At 31.7% G+C, this 17,717-nt stretch overlaps 11 protein-coding genes across 11 annotated transcripts; 8 read left to right on the top strand and 3 right to left on the bottom strand. All coding sequences in view use genetic code 12, as the record gives it.

Moving 5' to 3' along the window:
* Positions 1-94: 94 nt before the first annotated feature.
* On the top strand, positions 95-898 carry COX11 (Cox11p; the record flags this gene model as incomplete). Its single annotated transcript, XM_064880376.1, has 1 exon — positions 95-898. The coding sequence occupies one exon, from the start codon at positions 95-97 to the stop codon at positions 896-898; it is 804 nt and encodes a 267-aa protein (XP_064736997.1).
* Positions 899-3,458: 2,560 nt separating this feature from the next.
* Positions 3,459-6,105, top strand: FRE10 (Fre10p). The gene has a single exon (XM_064882452.1). It carries the CDS (start codon positions 3,625-3,627, stop codon positions 5,737-5,739), a length of 2,115 nt encoding a protein of 704 aa, XP_064736996.1. The 5' UTR covers positions 3,459-3,624; the 3' UTR covers positions 5,740-6,105.
* Positions 6,106-6,368: 263 nt separating this feature from the next.
* RJT21DRAFT_52531 (uncharacterized protein) lies at positions 6,369-9,012 on the top strand. The gene has a single exon (XM_064884934.1). The coding sequence runs from the start codon at positions 6,694-6,696 to the stop codon at positions 8,881-8,883; it is 2,190 nt and encodes a 729-aa protein (XP_064736995.1). The 5' UTR covers positions 6,369-6,693; the 3' UTR covers positions 8,884-9,012.
* Positions 9,013-9,139: 127 nt separating this feature from the next.
* RJT21DRAFT_122580 (uncharacterized protein) lies at positions 9,140-10,038 on the top strand. The gene is made up of 2 exons (XM_064882451.1): positions 9,140-9,191; positions 9,353-10,038. The coding sequence occupies exon 2, from the start codon at positions 9,355-9,357 to the stop codon at positions 9,601-9,603; it is 249 nt and encodes an 82-aa protein (XP_064736994.1). The 5' UTR covers positions 9,140-9,191; positions 9,353-9,354; the 3' UTR covers positions 9,604-10,038.
* Positions 9,960-11,328, top strand: RJT21DRAFT_122579 (U2-type spliceosomal complex subunit). Its single transcript, XM_064882450.1, has one exon. The coding sequence runs from the start codon at positions 10,126-10,128 to the stop codon at positions 11,107-11,109; it is 984 nt and encodes a 327-aa protein (XP_064736993.1). The 5' UTR covers positions 9,960-10,125; the 3' UTR covers positions 11,110-11,328.
* On the bottom strand, positions 11,329-12,584 carry RJT21DRAFT_122578 (chromatin DNA-binding HSP70/DnaK family ATPase). Its single transcript, XM_064882449.1, has one exon. It carries the CDS (start codon positions 12,466-12,468, stop codon positions 11,347-11,349), a length of 1,122 nt encoding a protein of 373 aa, XP_064736992.1. The 5' UTR covers positions 12,469-12,584; the 3' UTR covers positions 11,329-11,346.
* Positions 12,585-12,609: 25 nt separating this feature from the next.
* RJT21DRAFT_115866 (uncharacterized protein) lies at positions 12,610-12,918 on the top strand (the record flags this gene model as incomplete). Its single annotated transcript, XM_064880375.1, has 1 exon — positions 12,610-12,918. The coding sequence occupies one exon, from the start codon at positions 12,610-12,612 to the stop codon at positions 12,916-12,918; it is 309 nt and encodes a 102-aa protein (XP_064736991.1).
* A 166-nt stretch (positions 12,919-13,084) lies between these two features.
* SPC34 (Spc34p) lies at positions 13,085-14,044 on the top strand. The gene has a single exon (XM_064882448.1). It carries the CDS (start codon positions 13,111-13,113, stop codon positions 13,984-13,986), a length of 876 nt encoding a protein of 291 aa, XP_064736990.1. The 5' UTR covers positions 13,085-13,110; the 3' UTR covers positions 13,987-14,044.
* RPL30 (60S ribosomal protein eL30) lies at positions 14,005-14,802 on the bottom strand. Its single transcript, XM_064882447.1, has 2 exons — positions 14,694-14,802; positions 14,005-14,425 (listed from the first exon to the last, which is right to left on the bottom strand). The coding sequence occupies exons 1-2, from the start codon at positions 14,694-14,696 to the stop codon at positions 14,117-14,119; spliced, it is 312 nt and encodes a 103-aa protein (XP_064736989.1). The 5' UTR covers positions 14,697-14,802; the 3' UTR covers positions 14,005-14,116.
* A 910-nt stretch (positions 14,803-15,712) lies between these two features.
* On the top strand, positions 15,713-16,177 carry RPL24A (60S ribosomal protein eL24; the record flags this gene model as incomplete). Its single annotated transcript, XM_064885215.1, has 1 exon — positions 15,713-16,177. One exon carries the CDS (start codon positions 15,713-15,715, stop codon positions 16,175-16,177), a length of 465 nt encoding a protein of 154 aa, XP_064736988.1.
* Positions 16,178-16,229: 52 nt separating this feature from the next.
* On the bottom strand, positions 16,230-17,614 carry FGR10 (Fgr10p). The gene has a single exon (XM_064884932.1). It carries the CDS (start codon positions 17,339-17,341, stop codon positions 16,283-16,285), a length of 1,059 nt encoding a protein of 352 aa, XP_064736987.1. The 5' UTR covers positions 17,342-17,614; the 3' UTR covers positions 16,230-16,282.
* Positions 17,615-17,717: the final 103 nt, after the last annotated feature.

Here is a 17,717-nt window from a genome sequence, read left to right as displayed (position 1 = left end):
AAAAACTAAAATCAACCCATATTGAAATTATTCAAAGTCCGCGATTTTACTATTAAAGATTCTTAGTGACTAGTAATAGTAACATTACTAAATAATGATAGGTACAAGAGTAATGGTTAAGATGCCATTAAGGGTGTCTAGAATATCATTAATTAATCCAACTTATGGAGGATTTAGAAGATCTTTTACTTTATCCAAAAGAGTTTTCCAAAATCAACCTACAAGTACTGGACAATCTGATATACAGAGACAAAGAGATGCTATGGATAGAATAACAAAAGAAAGAGAAGATAGACAGAGGTATAGAAATAGAACTGCTGGTTATTATGCAGCCTCTGTAGGAGTATTGTTTTTAGGATTATCATTTTGTGCTGTACCAATTTACAGAGCCATTTGTCAAAGAACTGGTTGGGGTGGTATTCCAATTACTGATTCTAATAAATTCACACCTGATAAACTTATTCCAGTAGATACAAATAAGAGAATTAGAATTCAATTCACTTGTCAATCCTCAGGTATTTTACCTTGGAAATTCACTCCTTTACAAAGAGAAGTTTATATTGTCCCTGGTGAAACTGCATTAGCTTTTTATAGAGCTAAGAATATGTCTAAAGAAGATATCATTGGTATGGCTACTTACTCTGTTACTCCAGATCATGTTGCACCTTATTTTAATAAAATTCAATGTTTCTGTTTTGAAGAACAAAGATTAAGTGCTGGAGAAGAAGTTGATATGCCTGTATTTTTCTTTATAGATCCTGATTTTGCTAAGGATCCTTCTATGAGAAATATCGAGGATGTTGTGTTACATTATTCATTCTTCAAAGCTGCTTATACAGATGGTGAACTTGCTGCAGTACCTGCCGCAAGTATGGACTTCAAAGCCACTGTTGCGTAGTTAAGATCTTATAAATATAATTATATAAAACCTCAAACTTGTATATAAATTTGCTTGTGTATTTTATAATAGTAAACACACTATGGAATGCTTTGGTATGTGGCTATGTTTAAACCATAAAACCAATAACGATAACACTTCTTAATTATTATAATTGCCCCTTATCTTAGGACAAGAAATCGTTGATCTGCCAAGGTAGAAACTGGGCATGCCGCAGAGAAGTATTTATGGCTGTGATATGCAAAGAAAGTAGCCGCAGTGTTGATGTAGAACTACTGTTTGGATACTATAATCAAAAAATAAACCATAGATAACAAAGAAAGGAGCATAGTGATATGTTTATTTGGGGTTGGTTAGATTTGAGAAAAATATACCTCCCCCATTCCATAATGCATATTCCTTGAAGAATGGAACTGGCTCTATACAAAGGCGTACCTGTATGGTACAGCCATTTACAATCCGTAAATTAACGTACTTTTAATGTTGCATACCACGCAATTCTTCGAAGTAGCAAAAATAATCTATAATTGGCTAGAATGTAACAAATATTAATGATGGCCGATATTTTACACTTGTGAAAAACACACCCAATTAGGATACGCATATTGACATGCATGCATCAAATTACTATTTCAGGAGCGGCAATTTGATGAGATTTGAAGATCAACAATTCAAGGGAGAGCAGGCGTTGAGCACATGATTCAGATACTTTGTATTGGTATTTACACATGCGGTTAACAACACAACCAAACATGATGCTGGATGTGGAAAAAGTAGCTTATGTTGCAATAAAATCAAATAAAATATTATTATTTTCTTATTTGAATCCGTAAACTTGAACGGAATTGTTCATTTATGGTATGGTCGAGTACTATTAACGACGGCAATTCTATATATTTTCCTTAAACTATAAATTATAATTTGGTAGAAAAATTAAAGCAAGCTTTCCGGATGTAAAGGGATTTATTGTTGAATTTATCCCGCAATACTGAAAAAGTATATCTTTACTTATTTACATTGGAGTTACTGATCCCATCAGATAAAACTATAAAATTACAAAATTTAAAGTAGCATATTATTACAAGAAAACATCTAAACATCAGCCCAATCATATTTTTTAAAAGTATATATTTACCCAAACCGAGATGCTGTATTTTTACAGACAATAACATAATTGGTTACTAATTGTAATTATCAGATGTCCTGTAAGGTTACAAAGTCGAATATTTTTTTTGATCAAAATTATCAGATAAAAATTTTTCTCTACTGCATCTTTAACTCTACTATTTATTTTCATTATATTTTGGGCAATTGTTGAGATGCCGTTAGATTGTTATTTTTGTATGTAAGTTTTTAAGTATAATACCCAAGGCCGGTTTTCGGTAAGGACTGGCTCTTAACAATGGGTCTGATTCAAAGAGCAAATAGGAGGTACTCAAAACAATTGCCGGTCTTATTGTGCAATAGGTTAGAAGCCTAGTAGTCGTTTGCTATTTATTCCAAAATGGAAAGTTTAATTGTAACTCAGGTACTACATTGCCAAGACTCGAAGGCTAAAAATTTAAATGGTTCCTTAAACTGGTCCAGTCAATTTGGCTTAACTAAGAAGTGTAGATAACGGAATGACAGCCTCACAATTGGCTGTGTCAACCCCCCTTCTTGCTCGGCTACAATTACTGTCTCTTCTATATATGCGGTTTTTATCTATATTTTTCTTAGCTAAGTGTCATAAAGCGTAAAAGTAATTGAAAAAATAAACGGTCTTCAGCGAAAGTAATATCCCTTACAAATTCCTAAAAGGACTATTTGCAGTTGGCCCCTCATAATCATACAAAGATTAGTAATTTGTAGTGAATGCCTTAGAATTTTCGTGCTTTTCATTATTTTCTGTCCCACTTTCGGTGGTGCAATAAGTTGACTGAAACGTGAAAGCCTCAGGCTCATAGTTAAGCCATGTTTTTTATCAATTTCATCAGTTCCGCCCCTGTCGAAATTTACAGTTAAAAATTTTTTATTTTTAATTTGAGAATATCTAGTATACGGTATATTTTGCATCAAGTATTTGTGTATTAAACAGTAAGTTTTAGCTTGAATGAAATGCCCGCATTGATTTCACTCAAGTAATATGCTGTCCCAACATTAAATCCCCATTCAACTCCAGAACATTGCCCAAATGCACATAAGTTATTCTTGGCTGTAAAATTTGGGACATTAATAGCAAAGCAATGTTAGTATTCTAACCAATCTCATCGAGTCTAAATACCATTAATTGGAATGATCGTCCGAACTGTTTGAAAACCCATTGATGTAATTATTATTCCATTTTGACTCTAAATTAGCATTGTGCAGCTGAACAATTTGTGTAATTTATAACTAATTTAATGGAAATGGGTAACTTGCATATAGCCAAAGCTAAAAATAATAATTCAGAACAATGGTAAATGTTCCATCTGATAAAATTTAATGCGTTTTGTACTTCCCGAATGTTGTATCTAATTTTTTTGTCCAAAATTTTACGTTCAATTCCGTCTTCATTTCTGCAATAGTTTCATAAATCGGAATATGATTATTTAAATAGTACTACATACCCTTTATTTAAATATGACTTTCGATTTAAGTTTCAGGCTTTTCTAAGAGGCTTACTTTATTTCTTCAGTTCAACAGATTTACAACGGTAATTATTGTATTTTTTCTCAGCCGAATTATAATTGCGAAAACTTCTCAATATGGTATCCGTTAAGTTGACAGCAGCATTATTCGTTGCAACGTTACTTTCAGCAGTTCAAGCTGAAGATGCATTTGAAATATATCATGAAGCTGCATTCCCAAATATGGCTTGTACTGCTCTTATCGCTAAAACTGCAACTCTTATTTCAAAAAAGGGAAGTTACTGTGATATTAAGAATCAACCTGCTTTAGGTACTATGACACATTGTCTTTCAGTTATTCCGGATCCAAATGCAAAGGCTAACTTTATAAAATCTTGTGCAAAATTCAACTTGACTGAAGAACAATATACGGATGCCTTTAATAATGCCACTAATTACTTATTCAACACTTCATCTGTCGAAAAATTCAATACCACCAAACTTTTCCATCAACCTGTCATGTTATCCAAGAAAAAGATTCTTGGAGCTTGGAAATCAGAAAGAGGTAGATGGTATAATTATAATTATTCCTTCTACTATGGTGTAACATTGTTTGCTTATTGGTATCTTGTTTTATTCATGGCCGGTTTATGTAACTTGACTTACTTCCTTTTCCCAAATTTCGTTAAATCCTTAAATGGATCTTTTTCAAATACATACAGAAAGTATATTTCTTTACCAGCTTTTGGATCAAGAAGTCATGCCCATCATAAACTGATTTTTAAATACTTTATCTTTTTTGTTCCAACTAGATTGGAATCTATTTTGATTAGTATTTGGCTTATCTTAGCAATTATTTTCACTTGTGTTAACTTTACTCATGATTCTCCAAATATCATCTGGCCCATTAAATATGCCGAAATGGGTAGAAAGATTGCTGATAGAAGTGGACAAATGTGTTTATGGATTTTGCCAAATTTAGTGTTATTCGCTGGTAGAAATAATGTCATGCAATGGGTTTCTGGTTGGTCACACTCTAGATTCATTCTTCTTCATAAATGGAATTCGAGATACGCTACCCTTTTAGGAGTTCTTCATGGTATTGGTATGACATATAATGGAATTGGTATTGGTAAATATCATACCAGAAATAAACAACCTTATGTAAGATGGGGTTATGTTTCATTAATCTGTATGTGCCTTTCACTTTTCCATTCCATGTTGGTATTCAGAAAATCAAGATATGAATTATTTTTACTTATTCATATAATACTTGCAGTTTTCTTTATTGTTGGAGGTTGGATTCATACTTCTAATGATGGATTTGAACAATGGTATTATGGAGCAGCAGCCGTTTGGATTTTTGATCGTTTGATTAGAATTGTCAGATTATTTTCATTTGGTATTAAAACTGCTGAAGTTCAATTGGTTGCTAATGAAACTTTAAGAGTTAAAGTTCAGAGACCAGCTTATTGGAAACCATTTCCTGGTTGTCATGCTTTTATTCATTTCTTAAGACCATCATGCTTCTGGCAATCACATCCTTTTACAGTTGTTGATTCTGTTCTTGAAGAAAATACACTTACATTTTATTTGAAGGTTAAAGGTGGTGTAACTCATGGATTATATCAATATTTATCTAAACAACCAAATAGTAAAGCTCATATAAAAGTTTCTATTGAAGGTCCATATGGTCAAAGAGTTAGTATTAACAAATATGAAAATACTGTTTTCTTAGCTGGTGGTAATGGTATTCCAGGACTTTATTATGAAGCCACTGATATTGCTAAGAGATTAGGTGATAAAGCAAAGATTAAATTATATTGGGTTATTCGTCATTATAGATCAATTGAATGGTTTAGTCCAGAATTATTAAAATTGAAAGAAATGAATATTCAACCAATTATTTATATTACTCAACCACATGTTGGATTAGTTGAACCAATATTTTCTAATACTGTTGAATCATCAGAAGAAGAAGAAGCAGAACAAGAAAAGAAATCTGATACAATGGAAGAATCTAATGAATATATTGATCAATTAAAGAATAAATTGAAATATATTGAATTCAGAGAAGGTAGACCAGATTTCTATACAATTGTTGGAGAAGAAATACAACAAGCCGATGGACCAATTGCATTTGCATCATGTGCTCATGGATCTATGGTTGATGATGCTAGAAAAGGGGTAGTTGATAATCTTGATAAGACTCAATATAGAGTTGAATTATTCGAACAAATACAAACTTGGTGAGCTTTTATTTTACTTAGTTTTAGAGTTTAAGAGGTGATTTTACATAGTTATACATACATAGATAGTTATTTATTTAACGCATTAATAGGACATTTATTTAATATGAGTTGTGGTGTTTAACAATTAACAGTTAATGAAATTGAAATTGATGGCTTTCACTGTATTGATTTTGTGCAGTAGAGTCCGCCTTTAGTCGCCAAATGTTGCTGCGGTGCGTGCGACGATAGCTCATTAGCGACAATAGGAGGTGAAGAGTGAGAATGAGGATAATGGATCCATAGAAAGAATACGATTAGAATACGATTAATTACGAACAAAAGTAATAGTAATAGTAATAGTAAATAATTAGAAGAATTTAGATACTAGTGTATAGTAAATAGTTTATATTAATTGATTTATATACCAACTATCTTATAACTTTTCATTAACTTCCTTACAGTAGATGATGAGTTCGGGCATCGTCGCTACAGCCCAGTGGCTCGCGTCCCTAAGCAGTAGTCCACTGGCTGTTGTGAGGTATTGCTGACACAAAAGACGCGACTGTTTATTTTTTCCTCTTATTAATATTCTTTTATTATTATTTTAGAAATATTTTTTTATTTTTTTGTTAGATTTTTTGATTTGATTTTTTACTCGGTCGAAAATTTGACACTGGATCTCCAAAACACAATACCGAAGACGAACCCATCCCAACTTAACTCCAAACTCATTTACCTTTTACTATCGTTACTCACTCTAGCCGTTCGTTATATACTGTCATTGTCATTAGACATATCAATCGAACTGTTAACTTGCACACTCACTTATTCACAAACTCACTCACTCATTTTTGTTTATTAGTTTAATCTCCACCATATATGTTCCATTATAATTATAATTATTAGTACTATTCGTTCATTCATTCATTAATTCATTAACATATTAATTCTTTTTTAATTTTAATTTCATATACCAATGACTGAGATAATTCCAACTAGAGCGTCCCGATTTTATGACATGAATGTCATGGTGGAACTTGTCACTCGTTCCAGTTCTAGTTCCGATTCAGAATCTTCTGAATCAGATCAATGTAAACATAGTGATACAGGACTTTGTCAAAGACCAGTAACTAGTAATGTATTAACAATTACTGTGGCAGTTATTATTCCTTCAGTAGTAATTTTATCTATTTTAGGATATTTCTTATTCAGAAATTATCGTAAAGATAAAAAGGAAGCTATGGAACATGATCCAGATTTTGATGAAAATGGTGAAGCAACTGCATTACCTGATTTCCCAAGTAATCCAAACTTTCTTCAACAAAATATGTATCAAATTGAAGATCCATTTCATAATAGAAATTCAGTTAGATATCCTGTTATTCAACAAGGTAAGGGTATATATAATAAATCTTCAATTTCTTTAGCTCCAACTGCTGCCGATCCTTATTTAGATACTATTGTATTACCTTATCAACATCAAACTGGTTCTAAAGTTTCCCTTGATGAATATGCTAGACAACTTGGTGGTGATAATTCAAGTTATTATCATAATACTCCTTCTGGTTCATTAAGTAGAACAAGAAATTCAAGTTATAGTAATTTACCAATTCCTACACAAAATTTTAATGTTTCACCTCAAAAATCAGCTTTAAGACAACAAGTCTCATATATACAGAAAGACGATAATGAAAAGACTGATTATGATACTTCTAGTTCATCTGGTTCACGTTCAGGTTCTAAAGAGATTGAAGAAAAATTCACTACTGAACCTCAAACAAGTCTTAAACATGATCTGTATAATACTGCTACTAGTGAACCCACTCCAGTAGGTTCAAGTAATCATGATGAGTATGATAGATCTCATGAAGCAAAATCTCCATTTGAAGAAGATGCTGGTATAACTACTTCCAATACTACTGCACAAACTGTTGAAACTAAAAACAAAGATCTTCAACATAGTTTAGCCCCACCAGCTATAACTGTAACTGATTATGAAGATAATAATAATGATGATGATGATGGAGATTTTGATTTCACTAATAGTCATGAAAATTCGGCAGAAGATGATTCTCACATTAATAATTCTAATTCAGAATTATTAGGAAGTAAACCTGGAAAATTAACTAAATCTCCTAGATTTTCAGCATTTAATTTATTAAAAAATGATAGTGATGTAGAGGATGATGATCATGAAGAAGTTCTGGGTATTTCTCCTGAACAAGAGGAAGAAATAAAAAGAATGAAATCTGTTTATAAGGTATATTTTGAAGGTAAAGAAGCTAAACAACAGCAAGATAGATTTGCTGCTGATATTAATGAACCATTACCTGAATTAGATCAACATGATATCGTTAGAATTAATAAAGAATTGAAAATGGATACTGATTACAATAAGAGAATGACTGTTACTTCATCACTTTATGGTGATACACCAATTTTCACCGATGAACAAGAATTCCAACATCAATATCCTCATCAACAACAACCTTATGGATATCCTGTTGATGGTCATTATTATAACCAAGCATATATACCTAATCTTCAACCTGCAGCTCAAGCTTACTCTCAACAACAACAACAACCACCACCACAACAATATCAACATTATCAACAACAGCCTCCTCAACAATTACCTCCATTACAAAAACTAAAGAATGCTTCTGATTTCCGTAAATCTACTTTAGAAACATTCACTAATTTTGAACCTAGAATGAAGGGACTGAATGGACAAAATGTTTCACCAACAACTGGTAGACCATTTAATCCAATGGAAGCTGATGGAGTTTGGACTTCACCAGTTAACTCTCCTCATTTACAATCACAATCATCATTTTCTAATCCAAGTAATAATACTTATTATTCTACAAGTCCTCAACTACAACCACTGCAACAACAAGCTAGTACATCATCTAATCCTTCTGCATCTCAACTTGCTAGATCATCAGTCGTCATGTTGAATCCTGTCACGGAAATAACTAAACAAAGAAAATTCCGACCAGCTGGGTCTGTACCAGGTTCAGGACCTGGAGCAGGTCAAGGACAATTCCAGGGTCAAGGTCAAGGTCAAGGTCAATATGAAGAGGATTTCAATACTATTGAAAGTGATTTAATTCCAGGTAATAGAAAGAGTGATGTCAGAAGAATGATGAATACTAATTTTTAACATATATTTAACATATATATATATATTTATTTATTTACCATTTTATTCCAAATCTCTATATTTAACTTTAACTTTTTACATACAATACAACTGTGTACAATATCATATGTTCAAATTTATATTATATATTTGAAATCCGACCGGGTTATACTAGTGCGCACGTGACTTCGGAATTATACCTTTTACATTACATAGTACAATTGAGAAAATTCTTGACCAACCAAATTGGACGGTTTTTTTTTTTCAGCACTATCTGTACTAGATTGAACTATAGTTAAGTTAAGCTTATACGATATCACACATCACAAGTACGTAGATATACAATTGGTCACGCGTTTGTTAGTAGTGGGGGTTGTAATTTGAAAAATTTAAACGGCAGTTGACTTTAGTTGATATTATAAGCAAAAAACATATTATAATATAATAATATAATAATTAAACAAAACATAACATACTAACACAATAATAGCCATGTCAAGTGAAATTGTACCAACTAGTGCTAGTCAAAACTTATTGAATGAAAAGTGGGATGTTGTTTTATCCAACGGCTTGATTAAAACCGGTTTAGGATTTGGTGGAGGAGTTTTAGCTTCTATTTTATTTTTTAAAAGAAGAGCATTCCCAGTTTGGTTAGGTATTGGTTTCGGTTTAGGTAGAGGTTATTCTGAAGGTGATGCTATTTTTAGATCAAATTATGGTTTAAGAACTGTTAAAGCTTGAGATCAGGATCTTGCTTTATTATTATTTCTTTAAAAAAATCATTTTAATCCATTTCCGGACCCTTTATAATGAGTATTAATGCATTCTATGAAAAATCATCAAAAAAATTATTCTTGTTCTTATCCTGAATCAGTTTACTAATGATTGTGAAACATTGTATGTAACACAATGGAAAAGTTCAATTATTCATATCCAACTTTCAAACTATTCCCAGTCGTAACAAATTAGAATATATATAGACTATAAAATCTGTACTACCAGCATTTGTTTATCCTGCGTTTATTTGACTTTGTTGGAACCATTCAGCATAAAATCCTATGTATTAGAAGTTATACTTCTCTTGTACAATAATCATCCTCTTTTATATTATAACTATTACTATCACTATTATTATTATTATTATCATTAGTTTATATACATTTTTGTATCAAACCCGATTATGGTGTTTATCGCACTGTATAACTATGAATCTGTAGATAATTTTTTCTATATCATATATATCAGGATTTCTTTGGTGTACCAATGGTCAGTACAGATAGTGAGAATGGTAGTGTGAAAGCTATTATTGAGGGAGAAATAGATCTCTATGCATTCCTTGAAATCGATGTGTCTGCGACAGGGGATGAAATAAGAAGACAATACCGTAGAAAGGCTCTTCAGTATCATCCTGATAAGGTTGGAGGAGATTTAGATAAATTCAATACATTAAGTAAGATTTATGAAATACTATCGCATGAAGATTTAAGACGTCAGTATGATGCTCTAAGACAAGCGAGAGCAAACAGAGAGCAGAATAAAGAACAATTGAAAGAGTTTACCAGACGGTTTCAAGATGAATTGCAAAAGGCTGAAGCAAAAGTAAATAATAATGAATTGAGTCAAAAACGTCGATTCACAAATAACCTTGAATTATTACGAGAGGAAGGTATAAAGAGACGTCGAGTTCTTGAGGCTGAATTGATTACCAATAGAGAAAGTTCTAATACTACTGAAATACGACAAGAACCTGTAGAATCATATGTTTCGTATAAGGACCTACCAACACCATCGCATAAAGTCGAGCTTCTAGTGACGAAAAATGATGTATATCGAGTAATAGTCAAATGGAAATTTAAACCAGAACTTCGAGATTTGATCTCGGAAGATGTGATTAATCAAATAATGCAGACATTCGGATCAATTAAGCATGTTCAGAAGTTACCATATCAACAAGGTTCACGTTATGATCAAGCCATAATAGAGTATGAAAATATAGATGGTTATCAAAGTGCTTTAAATCATAATTACAGACAATCAGCTAGTTTATGGGATGGTACTAAAGTAAGAAAATTGGCTAGTTTATTGAGAGAATGTTTACCAGAGAATTCAAAATCCAATGTAGAAGATTTAATATATGATATAAAACATCATAAAAATCTTCCAAATGATTTCAAACTTCCAAGTCGAACTCATATTGATGAGGTGGATAGTGTACTATACTCAAAAATATTAAATCAGTTGGGATAATGATGTTGGAACCGTATCTGACCACACAATATAGTAAATTCTTTAGTGCAAGCACTGAACTACATATGGGTCTTTTAAAATTACTAGGTTAATGTACGACCATGGAGTAGATATATCTACTGGTTAATCAAAATGGTATAGAGTAGATTCATTTCTAAACCATTACGATTTTTAGTCGATAATATATAGTATATTCTACGATATTAGTAATGCAAAAAGGTTTATATTGACAATACTCTAATCATCTCTCCATTTTATAAACACTTCATCAGTTCTGAATCTTTGAGTACATACTGTATCTTTTATATCATTAGTTTGACCAGTTCTATAACTTAATAATCCAGCATGGGCAATCATTATACCATTATCAATACAGAATCTTTCATCAGTAGCATAAATCTGACCATTTTTACGATCTTGAATCATCAACTTCATCATCTCTTGTAATCTTTCATTTGATCCTACACCTCCAACAATTAAAACTTGATTACTATTGACATGAGCCAATGCACGTTCAGTGATTTCTACTAACATTGAAAATAAGATTTCTTGTAAAGAGAAACATAAATCTTCTGCTGTTATAGGTTCTCCAGTGGTTTCATCCACTACTTTTTTGGCTTGTTTACCAAACATTTCCTTAGCCAATTGATCTATATATCCTAATATACCTGACATTGATAAATCCATCCCCTTAACAGTATATGGTAAATTAATTAAATGCTTACCCTTTTTAGCCATTTGTTCGATATTATATCCTGGAGCTGGTTCATTAGGAATTTTTAAAGTTCTAGCAAATCTATCTAAACAGTTCCCTATAGCTATATCCAAAGTTTCACCAAAAATTCTATATCTTTGTTTAGAATATGCGATTACTTGAGTGTTTCCACCACTAACATATAATACTACTGGATTATCAGCACCTGTAATTTCTCTACCCATTTCAATATGTCCAATACAATGATTAACCCCTACTAATGGTATATCACCCCATAATTGTGCTAAAGTACGAGCAGCAATTACTACTGATTGTAATGGAGCTCCCATTCCAGGTCCTTGAGTAAAACAAATACAATCTATATCAGTTCCTTTTATTTTTGCATCAATTAATGCTCTTTTTATAATTCTTACTACCCAATTTCTATGATGTCTAGCAGTATCACGAGGTAAAAATCCTTCACCAGGTGGAGTAATATATGTATCTCTAACATTAGAAAGTACTTGAGCTCGATTATTAGATGATAATTGTCCTAAATTATGCCTTATAACTCCTACCCCCAATTTATTGGCAGAACCTTCTAGCCCCAACGCTATATAGTGATCCTTGCCTGGTTTGGCATACTTATCCAAATCCACAGTCATAATAATGATGTCGTCATATGAAAGATCTAACTATATATGAGAGATGATGGGGCCTCATATATTAGAAAGAAAATTGACCTATGGACAATATGCAGGATTTCAAAAACGACATAGGGACCGACATTTATTGCTACTATACAAATGTCGAATAGATGCAAATTACACTCTCCGTATTACAATACTACAAATAGAGACAATGCGCATGGGTTTAATTGGAGACTCTTCTGGATAGGATTACTCAAAAAGGTCCAATCTTACTCTGGCTATCTTACAATAGTTGGTTGCTTAGCTTATTTTGCAGATTTAATCAAACTTAAAAAGCTCCATAGGAGAGATGCTTTGGCAATGTATATTTTAGACGGAATGATATACTTACTTATCAGTTTTACTAGGAGCAAATTGACTGTTTTTGGCTATGGGAGGCAAGAAACTGATCCGACACATCGTTAGTGTTATGAATTATACTTGACTATAGGTGCTTTCACAAACAGGAAGTATACATATAACTCCACTATGGCAAACAAAGATTATTAGAATTTAAATATGCAGGATTTTTAAAAGTACAATATCGGAAAATGTAAACAAATAATGTACCAATATTTAAGATAATTAAAAAGCTCTAACATCTATACCAAAGCAAATATGGCATCATTAAACTACTTTCTTGATAGGACGGATCAATCAGTACGATCGATTCAAACCCTCAAATTTAAATCTCCAGGTATTTTCACTAATGCGATAGTTAAGAAACCTAATATAACAACCTTATTAAAAGATCCTACAATAGATGAGAGTTCACTATATAAGATTGTCAAGCCTAAATTTAAGAAACAAAGGATAGGAAAGAAGAGTGGTAATGATGGACAAGTTGATGATTATGATTATGTTGGTGTGAAACCTGAAAGAGTTGATGGAAAAAGTATATATATTGATAGGAGCTTTTCTGAGTTATCTAGACAAGATCAAGAAGTAGAAGGAGAGAATAGAGATTCAGAAAGTGGTGGTAGTAAACGGAGAATAATAGTTCAAATACCTGATTTAATTAATGTAGTCAATGAACCAATTAATGAAGTGATGTCTTCACCTACAAAGAGAGGTGGAGGTAATAATATTTATAATAACAATTCATATTTTGTTACTCCAAGTACTGATGATGTTCAGACATTAATTAATAGAACAGATAAATTAATCAAAAAGTATCCCACATTAATAAAAAATCAAGATTCAGTGATACGGCAATTAAATGAATATCAAGATAATTACGAATCATTAAAACAAAGTGTTAATAATTTGGAGTTAGAGATTAATGAACAAAAGAAACAATTAAATATATTGAATATTAATTATAGTGATATAGGTAGTCCTGTTAAAGAAGGAAGAAGTAGTGGAAATCGTTCATATAGCCATACGCAAGTGCAAGAAGAAGAAGAAGAATTTGATATTGATGAGATCATAAGGAAGGAAGAGGAAGAGATCAAGCGATTGGAACAACAATTGAACGAAAGACAGAAAATATAATATTACGACATGATATAATTTAATCAGATATAATACATTTATTTAGATTCAATATATATACATAAATTAATAATAAAGTAAATTATATTTGATATAATAAATTAAACAACCCATTCAATTTATATTAAATTTAAAGGGAAGTTAAGATATCGGAATCACCAGCATCTAAGATAGATAAGGTACCGACTCTGAATAATTTACCACAAGCAGTACCTAATTCATTGTTACCACCTTGGAAGTAGTGAACTGGGGTCTTAGATAACATAGCGTAGTATTCTAATTCAGATTTTCTTAAAACTGGGGTGTTACCAGCGATAATGACTAATTTAGCCTTACCGGTTCTTAAGGATTTAACAACGGATTTGTAACCTAAGGTATACTTACCAGATTTAATAACTAAGGCTAACTTAGAGTTAATAGTTTCTTGAGTCTTTGGGGCCTATATGAAATAATTAGTTAGTATGAATAATTCTTCTTCATATTTATTCCTATTACATATAATGTTTGACTCAACATATAATTCCACTAACCTTGTATGTGGGTAGTTTTATTACTACTAGTTTTGTTTTTACTGATATTTGATTCAACTCATAATTAAATGTTCAAACCAAATATCCAATATCATGGTGATACGAAGTCCTGCTTCGATATCGATATCGCTTTCTATGTTGACTCTATTAAATGCAATGCAAAAGAAAGATACTGACCATCTCTGCGTTCTAATATGTATATACACTCCGGTCTTGAAGGTGATATGATATAGTAAAATAAAAGACGTTTTAACTATTAAGTGTAGAGGTTGGTGATAATTTTTTTTCACTCTGTACTCAGTAGTTTGGAATGAGCAGCTTCATTGTGTACAGGAGCTAAAAACCATACCATGGAAGAAAAACACAGTCACAACATCATGTGACCGTACTAACTAGAACAGTTCGCATTTAGAACGACTTAACTAACTTATTAGCTACTGGGTTGTATACAGGCTCGCAATCCATATACACTCCCTCCCTCATACATAGTTAGTGCGACAAATGTATTGAAATTTCCCATAGTTAAGCACCTGCCCGTGCCAGTCTCACTCTCGTTTGGGTAGTCAGTAAAAAAAATTTGAAAAGAATCAAATTGTCATTATTACTATTACAGATTTTACTGTTAACCCTTTAATACCAGTAAAGAAAAGTATGTGAAATCGAAGTAATCAAGTGTACCACGACTAGTGAAGAGTAGAGATTGTTAGACGTTGAAAGCTATGGTGTTTCAAGAGCCAGTTCAATAGCTTCATAATGATTAATGAAAGAAAAGAAAGTATAGTGTAGCCTAGAAGAGTATTAATGAATCCTTTAACAAGTATCAAAACTCATAAGAAAAATCATCAAACTTATAACTTAATACTGATATGAAGTACAACGTACTATCAGTATATGAGTTGTTAAGTTTTAAGTCAAATGCAGAATCATATAACTCACAGTTTTTATTCAAAGATATATAGTATACAAGGAGAATCACCACTAGAAAAATATCTCATATACCAATATAATGCAACACATATTCGACAACAACCACTACTACTCCCATAACTACAACTCACAAGTTGAATCCAGCATTTACCATTATATCCAGCATTTACATTCTTTTAAAAAAACATCTCATAGTTTTCACTAGACGTAGCAAGCACCCTTAAATTTCAAAAAATAAATTAAATACTAACATAATCTTATAGTTCATAATGAAGGTTGAAATTGATTCCTTTTCAGGTTCTAAGATCTACCCAGGTAGAGGTACCTTATTCGTCAGAGGTGATTCTAAAATCTTCAGATTCCAATCATCAAAATCTGCTTCTTTATTCCACCAAAGAAAGAACCCAAGAAGAATCTCTTGGACCGTTTTATACAGAAGACAACACAAGAAAGGTATTTCCGAAGAAGCTTCTAAAAAGAGATCCAGAAAGACCATCAAGCACCAAAGAGCTATTGTTGGTGCTTCTTTAGAATTAATTAAAGAAAGAAGATCTCAAAAGCCAGCTGAAAGAAAGGCTGCTAGAGATGAAAAATTAGTTAAGGACAAAGAAGCTAAGAAATCTGCTAAGGCTTTAAGAAAGGCTGAAAAGGCTAAACAAGTTGCTGCTGGTAACATTGTTTCCAAGCAACAATCCAAGGGTGCTTTCCAAAAAGTCCATGCTACCTCCCGTTAAGTTATAATATAGATTAAAAAGCTCTGTAAATCATCATTTTATTCCTTTTTGTAAATCTATATATATAAAATAATACATAAAACATAACAATCTTAATTTTTATTATCATAATTTGTATTCTCCAGTTTTGTATACTTTTCCATACTTGTCTATATTATTTAATCTACTAAGTATTACTTCATATTCTCCTGTATTACTATTTGAATATCCAAAGTAGAATGATTGGGTTGAATGACAGTATACCAACATCTTATTACCAGTAGATTTATCATTTAATAAAAGTACTACTCCAACATATACTATAGATTCATCATTATCATTAGTTCCATTCAATGAGAATTTAGATGAATGAGTCTTTATCAAATTTATCAAATTAGTTCCATAGTCATTACTCTCATTCATGATATTATTTACTAAATAATTAGCAAGATTCATCAATATAATATCTTCACCATTCCCACTACACATACAACTTATTTCTATATTATCTATAATTGTAAAGTCTATAGCACATCCTACAATCCCTGCACATCCTATACGACCTGGTAATTTAAAGAAATTACCTCCTGAAGATGTGAATATTTGAGTGTTATTATTATTATTATCAATAATTATAGCTCCTACAGTATCTGAGATTTCCTGTAACAGTAACAGTAACAGTAAACTCCCACCTGAATTCTTAAATACTCGATCTTTATGACTATCGTAAATGGTTTGACATTCGGGACTGATAAGTGGATGAATATCTTTTTCCTTTTCCTTTTGCAGAAATAATTGATGACATGATCCATAGTATAAACTCAAAGGTCGACTTAAACCTGATTCATCATCTTTATAAAACTCATTAATTCTATCATATACTTTACTTGTAGTTAATATAGGATATAAACTATCATTAATTCCACCTAAAGCTCCTTGATTTCGTACTCCATCAAAGACTTTAATAAAACTTGAATCACATTCAACCTTTCCTATTAAATTTAAAGAACTTCCATATCCGGTATTGGTATATTTAGTTCCTTCTATAGTTTTTATTACTTCGACTATTGAATTATTGATATTTAAACTTCGTCGTATTAATTTCTTATATACTACTGTCTTATCTACAGAATGGTTACCTGCTCCTATATGTACTATAGTAATTCTACCTCCATTATTATTCATGTCTTATTAACTTAAGAGAGGGTAAGATAGACGTAGTGCAGACACAATATTTTTATTTACTTTAGTTAGGCAAAGAGATCGCTAACCGTTTAAACTACACAAATATACTCTACACCACTATCATAAACTTATGCCAAGAAATTTATATAGCACCCCTCAATAATACAGTAAACTGTCTAACTCGTGCCTCTCCCTTCCTTTCTTCTTTCTTTCTTTACTTCCTCACTCTTTTACCAATGCACGAAATAGCCTTTAGTAAATCTTATTCATGATTCACCACATGGCTTTCGTAAAATATGTCGTGCATAATGGCTCCAAATCCTGCATAGTAAACCACTATATTATACTAGAGCAAAAGAGATAGTAAATATGATAA

Source organism: Scheffersomyces amazonensis, assembly GCF_036850825.1.
Source record: "Scheffersomyces amazonensis strain UFMG-HMD-26.3 chromosome Unknown RJT21scaffold_6, whole genome shotgun sequence".
Lineage (NCBI taxonomy): Eukaryota > Fungi > Ascomycota > Pichiomycetes > Serinales > Debaryomycetaceae > Scheffersomyces > Scheffersomyces amazonensis.
Note: the sequence above shows the minus strand (reverse complement) of the source record. Positions and strands in the feature narration are given on the sequence as shown.